Source organism: Tachysurus fulvidraco, chromosome 4 (assembly GCF_022655615.1).
Source record: "Tachysurus fulvidraco isolate hzauxx_2018 chromosome 4, HZAU_PFXX_2.0, whole genome shotgun sequence".
NCBI classification, from domain to species: Eukaryota; Metazoa; Chordata; class Actinopteri; order Siluriformes; family Bagridae; genus Tachysurus; species Tachysurus fulvidraco.
Window position 1 is genome coordinate 18,202,854 of NC_062521.1, and position 15,856 is coordinate 18,218,709.

Below are 15,856 nucleotides of genomic sequence, written 5' to 3' on the forward strand. Positions count from 1 at the left end.
ACATCATACGTACACACTGTCCTCCACATGTACTTTTTATGACATTTTATCCAATCCACCCAGGATATAGGTCATAACACAACACATTTAAAACATGGCTAAAATCTTTATCCTTTTACTCTATTAGGTGCTGTATCATCCGTCAACTTATATCAAAATTGAAACTTATCCTGATAGAAGAATCCTTTATATACGTTTAGAAATGTTTATGAACACTGCATTTGATACCCAGTAATTTAACATAACAGAGCAAAATGTCAAAGATTTATTATGCAGGATTTTTAAATGTCTATTCTTCTTAAAAGAACAAAAAGCAAACATAACATGTCTTAGAAACCACAAACCGCTTCATCACATCAGTTTCAATGCACCTTGGCCCAGATTCTACAAGTCTTTGAACTGTACTGTAGGAATGAACACCGTTCTTCAACAACATACTCCCTCAGTATGTGTTTTGACAGTCCATAATGTTCCATTGGTGTGCAATAAGATTGAGATCTGGTGACATTGAAGGCCTTAGCATATGTTTTATAATTTTAATGTTTATCAAATCACCCAGTAAGCCCTCATGCCCTGTAGAGAGGGGCAGGTCATCCTGGAAGAGGCCACAGCACTTATGGAGATAGGAGTATTCATACTAGGATCAAAGATCAATGACTTTTCAAAAGGACTAAAATCATGCCAGCAGTATACCTTCTACAGAATTGTCAACCATCTGTATTTCATAAAGAATATTCTAGAAATTTCAAACAGTCTGAGCAATGATATTTTATATCCAACATTTCTGTGGTGTTAGTATTCCTGCTAACAATACTATTTTATATGGTGCCAGGTCACTGAATAGGCATTTGTTATTTGCTCCAGTCACTTATTGTCTGGGTTGGTAAGAGAAGAGTGTGTCTGCTTTTTCACAGTGCTTGTTGAGAGCAGCATTTACATCCACAATACACAATGTTGCACAATGTTCTACACAGAATGACCCTGGCAGCTCTGTTGTGAGATTCTCTCACAAAAGTCTATTACTGATTTCGAAAGAAATATATCAGTGTTTAGTCAGGAAGCCCAGCTTTGAGGGAATCTTACAGAGACCTCGCTGTTATGAACAGTATGGAATGCCCTGTTGACAAGGGTCACAAGGTTTACCTAATAACACAAACAGCAAGCACTGCATTTAAAATAATGAAAATTACCCCAGGAATTTGTTTTTGCTGGTTGAGTAGTTACATAAGAAGCCTTTTTTTTTTTTTTTTTTTGCTTTGATTATAAAATTAATGGAAGTCAAATTGAACATGACATCATTATAACCCAAACAGAATTACAAACATACATGTATGTATTATTTCCCCTTTATTCCTATAAAGAATCCACACTTTAACAAACAAATAATTAACACTTTTTCTAATCCATCACTGAAATTTAACACTTTATTGAAGAGTGTATACAATATAAAATAACTACTTCAAAATAGCTGAAAGTCTACTCAAAACTCCCGTTCACCCAAACCCTGAATCTGGAGTGCTGAAACTACAATGATGACAGGCAATTAATAATAATAATAATAATAATAATAATAATAATAATAATAATAATAATAATAATAATAATAATAATAATAATGTTATTCATATTCAGCAGGTTTTTAGTGAACCACTGTTTTTTTCTTCTTCACAAATACATTTTGGCAAGTGAATGTGTTAATGTGCGCATATACATTGTGCCCTATGATGCAGTACGATGGGACTGACAACCCATTCAGGGTGTGTTCAAGCCTCATAGCTAGTGTTCCCAGGATAGATTCTGGATCCATCATGACTAGGATGAAGTTACTGAAGTTGGATGAATGAATGAATGAATGAATGAATAAATGAATAAAATTAGACCAGGGTCGGGACACTAAAATGCTTTTTTTTGACAAATTTCTTCATATAATGATTGCTAATTTGTCTATGATAATATAGCTTCCTCTGCTACTGGCAGAGTTATGAATATATACATTATATTGTGCCATGTCTTCTCAATGCATCCATGTAGTGTGGCACTGATCAACTTTTTTTTCAAATTTTAATCCCTCTCTCTTCATCCATCCATATAACTTCAATTTTTTATTATTTTTTGGCTAACTGCATGGTTAAATATTTTCAGACCTTCAAGACATCTTTGTTGAAAAGTCCTCGTTGGACAACAAAGTCGTTGATATTGGAGTGGGCTACATGACACTGTGTTTTTTTAAATGTTATTCTCGATTGAAACTGAACGAGTTCCACATGATCGAGAGACTTTTCTGTCTTTATCTCCCTGACACTATGCTTCTTCTGTCACACCTGCAGGGGGTTTTGTTGGCCCTCTGCCCCCTGCGGAGGATCAGGATGGAGCCGGCAGATGGGTTTATTACACATGGGACAGACACTTCGGATTTCCAGCCACTTTACCAAACACCTGGGGAGGGGATGAGAGAGAGAGAGAGAGAGAGAGAGAGAGAGAGAGAGAGAGAGAGAGAGAGAGAGAGAGAGAGAGAGAGAGAGAGAGAGAGAGAGAGAGATGTTATATTTCTGTCACTGTGTAACATAATCATGAGAAGGCATCCTAAAGTTACTTTGTGTCATGGCACATCAGATCTGATGTTTACAACTATCTTCCCTATGTTAATTCACTGACTGCTGACATTCAAGTTCTGTTTTTGCAATTGATTTGCATTTCAGTGTCTACTTTTTCAGAACGTTCAGCAGGGTTATGATGAGTTAAGTATATTGCAGGCTTTTTTGCAGACATGTTAGGTTTACAATATTTTCCTATTACCACAGCATAAATACAACAACAGTTAATATGGATACGTCTAATACAGTTAATATGGATACTGTATTTTAACTGAACCTTAAAAAAATATAATCAGAATCACAAGTAAAGCTGTAGTCAAAACTAAGAAATGTGAGAGATATGTGAATTGGCTTGTGTTGTGCAGCAGCATGTGAAATTTTCTTACTTCTTGTGAAAAGCATGTGAGCAGGGACAAACACCAAGCTCCTCCCTGCTTCTAAACTCCTCCAGACAAACAGCACAGGTCTGCTGCAGGGTGAGACACACACACACACACACACACACACACACACACACACACACACACACACACACACACACACACACACACACACACACACACACACACAGAGAGAGAGAGAGAGAGAGAGAGAGAGAGAGAGAGAGAGAGAGAGAGAGAGAGAGAGAGATAGAGAAACATTTATTTTTATTTTTTTTTGCAAACTGCCTAAGTCTTGAATATTAATATAAAAGTTTTTAACTTGTTTCATCTTAGTTTTGCATAACTGCAAAACTTGGGAGTGGTTTCTGTCTGAAAATCCATGAATGTTTGTAATTATTTTGTTCCTGTGTGTGTTTACTTACACCAAGGAGGCTTAGCTTCTTCTCTGATCCCTTTAGAACAACCTATGAAATGAAGAAAAAGCAAATAATTCTTGAAACAACTCAAGTTAAAAAGATAAATAAATAGATAGAAAAATAAATTCTACCTCATTATATCCAAACTGCTCCTGTGTGACCTGTCGTCTCAGGCTGTGAAATAATACAATATGTTTTCACATTACATGCCAAGGTTAAAAATCGCAGCACAATAGAGTAAGATGTCTGAATAGACTCAGATTAAATACCTGCCATAACACACAAGCAAGCAATCTATTGATCTATCCTGAACTCTGCCAAGGAACAATATACTCAAAGTAGAAGGTTTCAGTACAAGGATGTTGAAACTGACTAAACATCACATGATTACCTGAACAGATAGCAACAGAAGATGAGACTCAACATAAAGATGAAGAGGCCAATGCCAAGGATGATGATATAGACGTTCAGGGGGAGGGGGTATGTTACGTCTGTGCTCATTTTTCAGTCTCAAATAGGTAGGCTTTGGTCACACAAACGTCCTGCAAGGTCACAAACAAACACATTCAGGTTTTTGCTAATTCAAAGCTAATGTTAGTATTAACACTAACTTTCAGTACGGGCTTATGTATACAAGGATTCAGATTAATAACAGAGATACACAACTTGCTCTTTTCTTAATTATTTTAAAGCTAATCTTCAGGTGGCTCTAGTGATGATACTTTAAAGACTTTAAATTTCAAGGAACGTCATGTTTGCCAGATAGTGGCTCATGTATTTGCCTTTACAAGGCCCTTGGCTGACCACACAGTGCACTGAAGCTCTCATGTGTACAGTTCGCTATAACCCCAACATGCATTTTGTATAAACTGAGGAGCGGTGTGTCCTTGTGTTTCTCATTTCACTGTAACACTGTAACTCACAGATGGACTTCAGTGAGTTGCATGAACTTTTCACTGTAATAAATACGTTCACTCTGAAAAAAGAAGTGTGTTTCTAATGAGTGAATGAACAGAGATAGACATCACTAAAGAAAATAGTAGCTTTAACAAGTAAGCTTTCCTTAGACACTGATGGAGGATAAGCCCTTTTTTCCTTAGAGAATGTTTCACACCGAATACTTTGCACATACTGACATTTGTCTATTCTCTATATACATACTCTCACTACAAATTGCAAAGACATGCAGAAATGCATTTTAGATTTTTATTACTTTTATTTTATAATTTTTTTAACTTTTTTTTAAAGTCTATGTTGATGGAGCAACAGCCAAGTCAAATTCCTTCTAAGTGAAATCTTACTTGGCCAATGAAATGTTTTCTGATTCTGATGCTCATCCTGTTACAGTCATAGTAACTATTTATAAATTAACTTCAATAAATGGATTGATCTGAGTAGATGTGATTCGGTGCTCAAATAAATAATTTCTGCCTCACAGTGAATCTTGGTGTTACAACTTGTACAGAAAACAGCTTTTCTTTCGTGTTTTTTTTTTTTTTTTGTGTGTTTTTATTTTCTTTTATTTTTATTAGAAAGAACAGTATTAAATTATTTCATACAGATAGCTACAGTTAATTCTTCAAGACACATATCATATTTTAAACACATATCAGATTCTAGTTTATCATGTGAAAAACCTGTTGTTGTTATACCTGTTTTCGCTGAATACTCATTCAATGTCAGCTACGTTTTAAACAAAGCATGTTAAATCTAAAAGTAAATACATTGAGATTATAGTTAGTAGATTTATACAAGGAGACTAAAAAGACAAAAAGAAATGCTTGTAACTGTTAAAAGCACATTCACTGTATGAAGTTTAAATTGCAAAATTGCAAAATTCAAAATAAGAATATAGTGATAGTCAACTTCAGCCCTGGCTATCTCTCATGCATTCTGTATGTGGGTGGGACAAAGACAGAATAGAAACCCTCCACTGTGGGAAGACATGAAGGATCGAGCACAATGAAATCCTTACAGTCCTGCTTGAATCCTACTAAACAATATATGTGTTATAAACTGTTTCACATTAACTTCTGAATGGACCATAAAAGATAAAGCAAAGACATGGCCATTTGTCCCCAAAACAATGAAAGTTTATGTTACAATCAAAGCTCTTTAAAACTTTCTTAGTTACTGACTGCTATACACAGTAACGTTACACTGAAGCAAATTTTACACAGACGGCAATATACCAAATATGAATTCATTAAAACTTTAGAATGGTTCAGTTCAGTAAGCACAGTATATGTCCTTGGAAGTTAACCTGGCCAGTCTAGTAGCATAATCTTGTGAAGATGGACCAGATTCTTGTGTTTGAAGATGTGAAACAATGTTAGTATTCAAATTACCTTAACAATTAGAAGACTATAGACCAAAATAATTATTTCTTCCTGTATTAACAAGATTCATTCTTCAAGGGTCATTGTATTTTCTGTTTCCTGACTAAATCTCTGCAGCCAGTTGTATTACGGATATACAAACATTTTACAAGCCAACGTGTTATAAGTTTCTTTAACTTTAACCTCTTCATAAGAAAAAAGATAAAATATCATTCTGTTAACAAAAGTGCACCTCAATCTTAGATATAGCATAGATTATAATTTCACTGCAAAATTCATTGGGCTTTTGCAAAAAAAACAACAACATTTTTTAAATAATGCAGCACTGGAATTGCAAAGGCAGAGTGCCACATCTAATAGATTTTTTTTTTTTTAAATAATAATAGATTGATTCAAAGATATAAGGTAAAGTGCAGCTGGAAAGAGACAAATAGAGAGATGGAGAGAAAGTTGGGCCAGTTGGCAGAGCTTGGGTAAAGCCTGGGCAATTGTGCATACACAAAAGCAAATACAAGTGGCTCCAGACACATCCCCCCCACCATGAAGCCACCATCTGCTCTGTTTAATGGGGGTTAAGGGGGAGAAAAGCACAGGGGGCACTTTCAAAGCATGCTGTGCACTTTAAGAACTGACCAGCCTGAGTAAGACTCACCATTTGGGAATCAACTGTCGCTGACATCAGAGGTCAAAGTTTGCCAAATAACGTTCATTCATTTAATACAAAAAACCAAAACAAACAAACAAACAAAAAAAAATCACAGTGACAAGGAGTCTCTGTGTGCCCAAGTTCAGGACATACAAAAAATAGCTTTTATTTCTAATCACAAAAGAGGATGTAGGTAAATCAGTGATAGCAATGAAAAGCACAGAGCGGCTAGCACAATACATAAAGTTACAGGAATTAGGGTGTGTAATATGTGGAGGTTGTTATGATTCATACTTACTGTTATACCACAGGAGTTGGTTCATGAACAAGAGGCCAGGTTGTTTCAGTCGATCCAGCCAATCAATAATGGGTTCCAGAAAGACAGTGTTGAATTGAGGCATCAAGTGAGATTTATCCTTTTTAAAATATCGGATAAAAAATCTGTACTCTGGCTTGCCAAAACTTCCACAATAAAGCCACAGCTCATGAAATCCTCACTGTCTCTGTTTAACACATTATAAGCACCCACCACATTCCCTTGCCCATTTGCATGGAGGCAGGATAAGCATGTTTTCTTGATTGGAGTCAAGTCTCAATTTTTCAGTTCAAAATTTGCACTGAGATTCAAATATTCACTCCTTTTCCAGGAAAAAACACACAACATGATAATACATACTATGGCTTTGACTTTCTGTTTCTCCAATGTGATTTTCTAAACACAAACTTCAGTTTATATTATCTCAAGCAGTCCTTTTTTGAGGCTGATTTTTAAGGCAGGTTAGACTGTAGTGTGAGGCGTATACAGTTGGCTTGTTATAGTTCTTGTCATTGCAATGCATCTACAATAACAACACGTTCTCTGTGTTCTTCTGGGTGATCACATATACAAGGCATAAACTTATGGCACTTCTTGTCTAGCTTCAAAACACTGTCAAAATATTCATTCATCCATTGTTGCCTTCTCCCACCTTTCTCATGCTCCACCTGCTTTTCTTGTCCTTTTTCCCAAGGACAGTCTCCCTGTCCTGATCACAAAGACGAAGACGTAATCAGACTGCTTTCTTGGGTGAATGTACCTGCTTTGAAAGCTCAGAGTGACTTTGTGTTGGTGATGGCTCGCTCCCCTCTTCACCATCTGTCTTGCTCTCTCCCCTCCATAAGCATTCACGAGAAGAGGAACGTCAAAGATGACAGTTTTGGGAAAAGGTGTCCACCCTATATGCGAGTGTGTCTGTGTATTCACATCCAGTGTTTTCCTGATCTTCTCCTCCAGCTCTGCATGCTCATAATGGTGCCGAGCACTTCTTGTCTGCTCAGTTTGTAAACAGATCTCTGCTCATGTGATTCGCCATCTGCATCACAGCTCTCCTTACACCCGCCCCCTCCTTTTTCTCTGTGTCGCACAGATTCTCTCTCTCTCTCTCTCTCTCTCTCTCTCTCTCTCTCTCTCTCTCTCTCTCTCTCTCTCTCTCTTTCTTTCTGACTCATGCTCTCTTAGTCTCCTGCCCTCTGCAGCTGCAGGCTATTAAGAGGTGACAGCAGCCAGGCGACTGCGTTTTGCAAGGTTGTGAGAGGAATAGGAGTCATTTAGCTCCTCTGGTGATCTACACAGAAAAATAAACAGAGCTTGGATACTGTGTGAAAGAAGCAGAAAGAACCCAGGGGGAGTAGGATGGCAGAGTGGGGCGGTAGACACAATGTGGGACACAATATTTGTATTGTCTTCCACTCGTAGATTTAATGTTTATTATAACAATGTCATCAATAAATGATTGTAATGGTTAGAAGGGTTAACACTCACCAACTGAAAAGAAAAAAGCTTGATTTATTCTTGCTAGGATCAGTAGTAAGTGATCTCAAGAGCAGAAATCACTATTTAGTATGGAAAAATTGTAGAACAGCTAGATTTATAGAATAATCAAAATGTATCTCACCTTTCATTATTATATTCAATATACTATCATTAATTCTAATAATACTACTACTTCAATTACTGTTGTTATTATTATCGTTGTTGTTTCTACATACTAATAAACTGTGTCCGTGTATGTAATTGTGCATTAGTTATTTATAGGTTATTGCTTCAGATATTCAAAGTAGAGCCTGTACACATTTTTAAATAGGAAGCCTACACCTTTAATTTCTAAGCATGTTTGAAAAGTAACATCTAAAGATGAGAAGGTGAGGCTGCTATTTTTAGCAGAAGCCCAATGTTGTGTTTGTCACACTTTTACCCCTGCATTGACAGAGGAAACAAAAGAACCATCTGGAGCTGCTACAGTATTAGCAGTGTTAATTGAAGCCCAATTAACTGTTTAAAAACAAAATGGAGGCATTATAAAATGTAATGAAAACTATTTTAATATATTGTACATTATTTTTTTATAAGTATTGTACAATATTTAACAATAGTTGCATGAACAGCACAACAATATGACCCAACATAGGGTCTACCTGAGAGATTGTTGATCTTTAGTTATCGCTTTAGTGTGGTTTGGCTTTGTGATGAATCTGAAGCCAATCCTGTAAATCTCACTGCAGATGTCCATTGCAGAGCACCATTCACACAATTTACTTAAACACACACACACACACACACACACACACACACACACACACACACACACACACACACACACACACACACACACACACACACACACACACACACACACACTAAGGACATAATCTAAGGACAACTTAGCAGAGCCAAACCATCTACCTTCATGTTTTTGGGACAGTGGACAGAAACTGGAGAAGCTGGAATGCAAACCCAGAAAACACCATTGTGAACCCAGGACCCTAGAGCTGTGAGGTAGAAATTCTAGCCATTGTACCACCATGCAGCCTACCTGAGATAGCATACAGTACATTCTCAAAAACTTCTTATAAGGAATAATATCAAATGCTGGCATTATTAACTGTAATTAATAAAGAATTACCAATGAAACCAATATACATAATACACATATTATAAAATACAAATAGCCCAGACATTTTAAAAAGCTTAAGTCTTATAAATATTTTAGGAATGTAGAAAAGTTGCTTCAGTATGCATTATGTATTAAGATACATTTTTGATGGGCTAACACACAATTCGTACCATCATCAAGCTAAAGAAATTGTAAATATGTTTTTGCATCCCATGTAATACATTATCATATTGACAAGTTAAAGCGAAGAAAAGAAAGAAAGAAAGAAAGAAAGAAAGAAAGAAAGAAAGAACACTAAACAAATTTGCACAGCAGGAGCACATAAAACCAAATGTTTTATTTTAGTTAAAAAAACTATACCATATTAGTGAACACAACTATTACCCACTAGAAATGACCATATAGTAATTTATTACTGACAATGATCATTCACATCTTAACCTAACATGTCCATCTCAATGGCCTCGGTGTTGTTCCCAATTGTGAAACTGGCCCATTTATTGAGACGACTGTACAGGGGAATCCCTTCATTCTCTCTGTATAAGTAAACTCCTGTTATCTGGTTCCACTCCATATTGGAAATTGCCTGTCTGGCCCCCTGACATGATGTCACAAGCCCCTTTTCTTGCTCCTCTAGGGCAACAAACCCAAAGAAGGTCCTGATGTTCTCTGCAGCACGGAGTTTGGCATGAGCCTCAGCAGTACGCTGGAATAGAGTTTGCTCACTGGCTCGATAGGTGGACCAGTACGCCTCCTGCTGGTAGCCCAGGGGAGAGCAGCAGCGCTTTCCACACATCATCAGGAATACAGCAAAAGAGACAACAGCCACTAAGATCCAGCCCAAGAACTTGAGACAAACAACAAAATAAGAATAAATGTTATAAATAAATAGGTGGCAACACATACTACTAATAATATGTCAGTGATGATCATGGTGCTAAGACAAAAGCTGTTCATGTAACATTGGCTGATTAAAGTATTAAACTGTACTAAAACAAATTCCTCGTATGTGAAAACATACCTGGCAATAAAAGATCTTTCTGATTCTGATTCTAAAGCAATACAGGTCTGGATAATATATATTTAAAAATGGCTTATTTTAGTATTTGAGAAACTGCTGATTCATTAACTGAAGCTCTCTACATGTTTTGAATTTGACTTTTTTAAAGTTTTTTTTTTGTTTTTTTGCATTGTGCTGGTTTGTTAATTGGTTTATTAGATGACTGCATGAATGTAGGAACAGGTTCCAAATAAAGTGGACGGTGAATCTACTGTAATGAATTCCTCTGTGACTGAAATTGAATTAAAAAATATCATTTTAAAATGTACCTAGTAAATGTATTCTTTTTCCAATAGCCCGTTAACAGAATACCAACAGTATATATGTACATAAACTTACATGTTGTTAAAAATGTAGAGTTGCATGCAGTAAGGAAGGAGATCTATTGTTGTTTTGATTTATTACCTGAGATTCATACTTGAGTTGGCGTTCAATGTTTTTCCAAAAGTGCAACAGCTCCGCAGGAACATCCTTACATGGAAACTGGGCCATAATTATTGAGCTCTTTGTAGTGGAAGGAAAGTTTTCCAAAGACTGAGGGTCCACAAATTCACTAAGTGCACAAACATAGGCCTCTCCTCTGAGGAGTGAGATTACAGACCACGTTACTGGAGCCACTGCTGCACGGCCCACTATTGAGCCCAGCAGAGCAAAGGCAGCAGCACCAGAGAGCTTCCGGCATTTTCTGATGCGACATTCTGAAATGAGGTCCCAGGTGCTACGATTGAGCATTATTCCAATTAAAAAGAAAGCTAAGGCAGGTACACCAATAGCTGCTAACCCATACAGATAATTTCTCTGTGCAGAACATGGGCATTCAAAGGCAAATATGTTGTATGCTGTTTGACTAGCCACTGTCCCCAAGGCTATCAGCCCATTGAAGATCATTACATCCTTACTCTTAAAGAAAAGAGAAGCAAATTTAAAATTTTCAGAAATAAATGCAGCCATGTTATACTACTGCTTATTTGGTCCTACCTCTTGTTGACCGTGTGCTGATGATGATGTAGGTTTGGAAGGATTATTACCTTAAAACTGATTTTGGACTAAACTCTACCAGTCCCTGCAATGGAAGAAAGTGGGAATTCTTTGAACTGGAATGGTTTAGACAAACCTCTCTAAACAAGTAGCAACATGAAAACCCCAAGGCAAGCAAGGACATAGATGATATGAAAACACCTATAGTGGGCCTTTAGAAAATAAACACAACAAAAGGGTGTCTAATGCTGGTAGAGACTGATGGAGCTAAGATAAGAAACAGGCGTCTAGTTTCGCTATAAATCTTTTACTGAAATAAGAATACAGAGATGGAAGAATAAACGTTGTTTATTTAATAAATAAATGTTATTTGTATTACTTTGCTATGCATATTTCAATATTTCTTTAATCAGAGTTCTGTTGTACACAGCTAAGGTTTCAATAAGACATTACTTCTTTAACCATACATAATACAACCTACACAGTCTAAAATCAAGGTAACATATGTACAAATAAGAGTTTGTTTAGCCATGAGCAGAAAAATAAAGAAAAACAAAGAATTACAGGGAAAAATACAAACCTACGTCCGAAGGCTAAGAGGCACAACTTTTTCCAAAGATCCAAGAGATTTTGAAAAGAATAACGAACTTGGATTCACAACAGAAAACCTCAGTGTTCGTATTTTCATTTGAATAAAAAAAACACCCAAAGTTAAAAAATAAAAGTAAGAAAAGTCTGTAGCAGGAACAGCCTGTGAATCAGACTTTCTGAATCTCCAAGTGGAAAACAGAAGTATTTAAAACATGTGGTCAGGAAACTCACTAAACTGTCTGCGGGGCAAAACGACACAAAGAATAAATCAGTGCAGAAAAGCAAGAACCTTGCATAAAAGTCTGTGTAAATCCGAAAACAGCCGGTTTAAAGGTAGTAAAAGGAACAAAAAATTAACTTTCTATTTGCTGTAGAACAGATTGTGCACAAAGCGAGTCGTGTGTTCACTACACAGATGTGAGTCGACACGCCTTGTTCATCATCCGCTTTTCCAGCCATGTTTGAGTTTATTATTTAAACCCGTTAACATGATAAAACAGCACCCCCACATGGCAAAGATTTATTTTTCACTTTACTTTTAGGTAAAGAAACTGAAAGACTGACTACAAGCAGCCACCCTGTAAATACTGCAAGAAAATGTCTAAAAATGAGGGATGTGATGTGATATTAACAGTGACCCAGCACAACACTGTGAAAATTTCATTTTCCCAATTAGCAAACAAGCTGCCTGGGACTTATTGTTACATAAATTATTATGCATTGTACAAAGGCTTGAAATAAAAAGGCTAGGGTTAAGGCTAGGGTTATGTATGCATATACCTAAATATGCATATTATTTGCATGAATTATGAATTATTATATTTTCCTTAAAATCAGACCTTGGAATAATATGCTGTAGATTCGTTCATGAACTTTGGCCTGTGATAACCATTAGTTTGTACCGGGCTATTTGAGTTCTCATTATTTTCATCTTTATCATATTTATGAATTCTAAGTGCAGGTTTACAGGTATGCCAGTTCCACAGAACTTTATTCATGTCGTCCTTTTCACGAATGCCTAAGAGCTTTTCTTCCTCACTCACGGGCTTTTCTTCTTCGTTGCCTTTCTCTTTTTCAGCCTTTGCCTTCTCATGCAATTTGTGAAATACCATTTCACCACTGATGCTCTCAAAATATTGTTGAATGCAGACTTTGGCAAAACTTTTGGCATGCTCTTTGCAGGTGTCATCGAAGAGCCTACGTTCTGTATCAATGTAATGGGACCAGTATTTGGTTTTCAGGAAGACAGCTTGAGTGAAACAAGGTCTGATTGCTCTTATTAGAAAGGCCACAAAAGTTGTCAACATCAGAAATGCCCATCCACAGGCCTGGGGAAGCAAACAGAAATGTTTTAATTTGAATAAATATACTCTTGTGCAGAAATAAACAGGGATGAATAAATATTAATTTTGCAGTGTATAAATGCTGTCTAATAGTGATCTATTTAGTTAATCATTTTAAATGTAGCTTAAATGTATCTAGCTTTATCTGGCAAGCTATAAAAATCCAGCTTGGTTTGACCAGCTACTAACTGCTAAATCACACAAGCTAGTAGACCATCTCTGCAATCTGTAAGTTACTTTCCAGCTTCCTACAATTTAAGTGATTAAATCACTTAATGCTTGAGATTTTTTACTTGTCTCACTACTGTATAATTTACTTTGAAATGAATTGTTTTCTACATTATAATATGCAATGTAACATTTGTATCTGGAATTCTTTCTACCAGCATTTACCAACTGGCAAAAATGGTGTACTAGTCTGACCAGTTTGGCCTGCGTCTGTTGCTGGTAGTCAGAACAAGCAGGATTTTTCAGTGGGGATATCCATCTGATCTCTTGATGTGTTGCCATTCAGGTACAATACAAATCAGGTACTTTTTCATTTCTATTTAATATAACAAGAATGTGTTTGCTCTGTATAATTAATATATTTCAAATATCATATATTAATATAATTTTAGTTTTATTTAAAGCTTTTTGTGTTTTTGTGCAATTGCACAAATGAGAATAACCAGCAGGTGTCAGTAATACCAAAGACTCCTTATAAAGATTTGAAACACAATCTATTAGGCTGCTTTCTCTTTCAAATGCCCTATGCATATGAGTTTCCTGTGAACCTGTGTGTGTGTGTGTGTGTGTGTGTGTGTGTGTGTGTGTGTGTGTGTGTGTGTGTGTGTGTGTGTGTGTGTGTGTTTTTGTGTGTGTGCTTGTGTGTTTGTGTGTGTGTGTGTGTGTGTGTGTGTGTGTGTGTGTGTGTGTGTGAGAGAGAGAGAGAGAGAGAGAGAGAGAGAGAGAGAGAGAGAGAGAGAGAGAGAGAGAGAGAGAGGGAGGAATCAAAAGTTGTGAATGTCGAGGTCTAACAACAGTTTTACTGTAGATTACAATCATTAGGCTCCACAACAATGTTAATCAATATGATTTTGCATGACAAGTGCATGACAAGTAATACAGTGACTAACAATTATGGGTAGTGTATGATTGATTGTGTATGATTGAACATCATCGTATTAAGGCTGTCATACCTTCCATTCAGCTCCTCATATGGGAATTACTGTGCTGATATAATTATTATACGAAAAGGCTTATAATATACTAGATGGGGATGACTCTAGTTCAATTAAATAACTGGGTGAGAATCCGGAATGGGTCTAATTAAGTCTTTAATTAATAATAAGTGCTTGCTCGTGACTATAATATTTGGGTTCAATACTCTGTGTATATGAAAATTGTGTGTGTGTGTGTGTGTGTGTGTGTGTGTGTGTGTGTGTGTGTGTGTGTGTGTGTGTGTGTGTGTGTGTGTGTGTGAAACATTACCTGCGACATAACCCGAATATACCTGGATGCTGCCTCCCTGTTGATGACATAATTTGCGTCGAAAATATTTTTACATGGAATTGTCGCCATTATTTTCTCCAGGTCTTTATCGGACATAGGCACGTAGCTACTATTTAAGAAGTAATTCAGGTCGATCCTGGCGCTGTAGGCGCATAAGAAGCTCTTTCCGTCCATGAGGGTAACTGCTATCCATACGGATGGAGCGATGAGTGCGCGCTGGGTCATGGAGCACAGCATGTAGCGCAGCACAGTGGTTTCCTTCTGCCGCTGACCTATGGGTCTCTTCCACTCCTCTGTCAGCACCGAGATGTTATTATTCAGCACGTAGCCGAGCATGAAGAACCAAAACGGAGGAACGATCAGAATGCCGACCCCGTACGCGTAATTATACTCCGGCATACACGGACAGGTGAACTCAAACGTGGAGTAAAGCTGTGCGCTAGCCAGGGCCATGATGCCACATATACCATTCATAAAAGACTCCTGGTTAGCTTGTAAGAACTGGAACATCATCCGAAACTTATCCATGCTGAGAAAATTTTGTTTGGAAACTGGGGACGAGGGGGTAACACAAATACGCAGTTATTTTAAACCGGTAACTTTCTTTTTTTCAATTCTAAAAATAAAATAATGATCTATTATCGTAGCTACTATATCAGTACAGTTTATCTTAAAAAAGATCAATTATTTACCAACACAGATGAGCCGATTGTCTTTACGCGTAGAAGTGCAGAGTCGCCTTTGCACACGCAGGAGCGCACACTTGGGCTTCGTCCCAAACAACAGGCTAAACTATTGAACTGTAGACTTGTGTCAGAGCATTACGTCAGCTGGCCTCTAGTTTTGACATGCTATTTAGGAGGCTAGCATGTGGTTTGTGACCTGGCCATGCTGATAGACGACTTTGGCCACTGTTTTTCGCTTAATGCGTCTTCAAATGTTCGATTTATTGAGTTCTTTAAACATTTAGTGACTATTTGACAAAACTGATCTATCTACTTTGATATCAACTCAGATTTTTTATTTAAATCAGTAATGCGATAATTACACGATCAAGCACATGACTACAACCAACAATA

General features: G+C 36.9%; 3 protein-coding genes across 4 annotated transcripts; all 3 read right to left on the reverse strand.

Moving 5' to 3' along the window:
• Positions 1–1,410: 1,410 nt before the first annotated feature.
• On the reverse strand, positions 1,411–7,729 carry si:dkey-51a16.9 (RING finger protein 122). 2 transcript variants are annotated; one of them, XM_047812870.1, is made up of 6 exons: positions 7,347–7,729; positions 3,785–3,935; positions 3,525–3,567; positions 3,400–3,441; positions 2,981–3,063; positions 1,411–2,436 (listed from the first exon to the last, which is right to left on the reverse strand). In XM_047812870.1, the coding sequence occupies exons 2-6, from the start codon at positions 3,892–3,894 to the stop codon at positions 2,316–2,318; spliced, it is 399 nt and encodes a 132-aa protein (XP_047668826.1). In that variant the 5' UTR covers positions 3,895–3,935; positions 7,347–7,729; the 3' UTR covers positions 1,411–2,315. The 2 variants fall into 2 exon arrangements, with proteins under 2 accessions (XP_047668826.1, XP_026992150.1); XM_027136349.2 differs by having other exon boundaries at positions 6,677–7,724.
• A 1,069-nt stretch (positions 7,730–8,798) lies between these two features.
• LOC113636314 (calcium homeostasis modulator protein 2) lies at positions 8,799–11,325 on the reverse strand. Its single transcript, XM_027136348.2, has 2 exons — positions 10,777–11,325; positions 8,799–10,158 (listed from the first exon to the last, which is right to left on the reverse strand). The coding sequence occupies exons 1-2, from the start codon at positions 11,320–11,322 to the stop codon at positions 9,748–9,750; spliced, it is 957 nt and encodes a 318-aa protein (XP_026992149.1). The 5' UTR covers positions 11,323–11,325; the 3' UTR covers positions 8,799–9,747.
• A 354-nt stretch (positions 11,326–11,679) lies between these two features.
• On the reverse strand, positions 11,680–15,596 carry calhm1 (calcium homeostasis modulator 1). The gene is made up of 3 exons (XM_027136347.2): positions 15,470–15,596; positions 14,757–15,328; positions 11,680–13,268 (listed from the first exon to the last, which is right to left on the reverse strand). The coding sequence occupies exons 2-3, from the start codon at positions 15,303–15,305 to the stop codon at positions 12,774–12,776; spliced, it is 1,044 nt and encodes a 347-aa protein (XP_026992148.1). The 5' UTR covers positions 15,306–15,328; positions 15,470–15,596; the 3' UTR covers positions 11,680–12,773.
• Between the last annotated feature and the right edge of the window lie 260 nt (positions 15,597–15,856).

What these genes read in the sequence shown, in the direction of transcription:
- LOC113636314 (XM_027136348.2), bottom strand. Translation starts at nt 11,322, where the DNA reads ATGGCTGCATTTATTTCTGAAAATTTTAAATTTGCTTCTCTTTTCTTT. An exon ending in AACTCAAGTATGAATCTCAG is followed by an intron (nt 10,159 to 10,776) that starts GTAATAAATCAA and finishes GTTTGTCTCAAG; the next exon opens with TTCTTGGGCTGGATCTTAGT.
- calhm1 (XM_027136347.2), bottom strand. Translation starts at nt 15,305, where the DNA reads ATGGATAAGTTTCGGATGATGTTCCAGTTCTTACAAGCTAACCAGGAG. An exon ending in ATATTCGGGTTATGTCGCAG is followed by an intron (nt 13,269 to 14,756) that starts GTAATGTTTCAC and finishes TTGCTTCCCCAG; the next exon opens with GCCTGTGGATGGGCATTTCT.
- si:dkey-51a16.9 (XM_047812870.1), bottom strand. Translation starts at nt 3,894, where the DNA reads ATGAGCACAGACGTAACATACCCCCTCCCCCTGAACGTCTATATCATC. An exon ending in TTCTGTTGCTATCTGTTCAG is followed by an intron (nt 3,568 to 3,784) that starts GTAATCATGTGA and finishes ATTATTTCACAG; the next exon opens with CCTGAGACGACAGGTCACAC. An exon ending in AGAAGCTAAGCCTCCTTGGT is followed by an intron (nt 3,064 to 3,399) that starts GTAAGTAAACAC and finishes CTCACCCTGCAG; the next exon opens with CAGACCTGTGCTGTTTGTCT.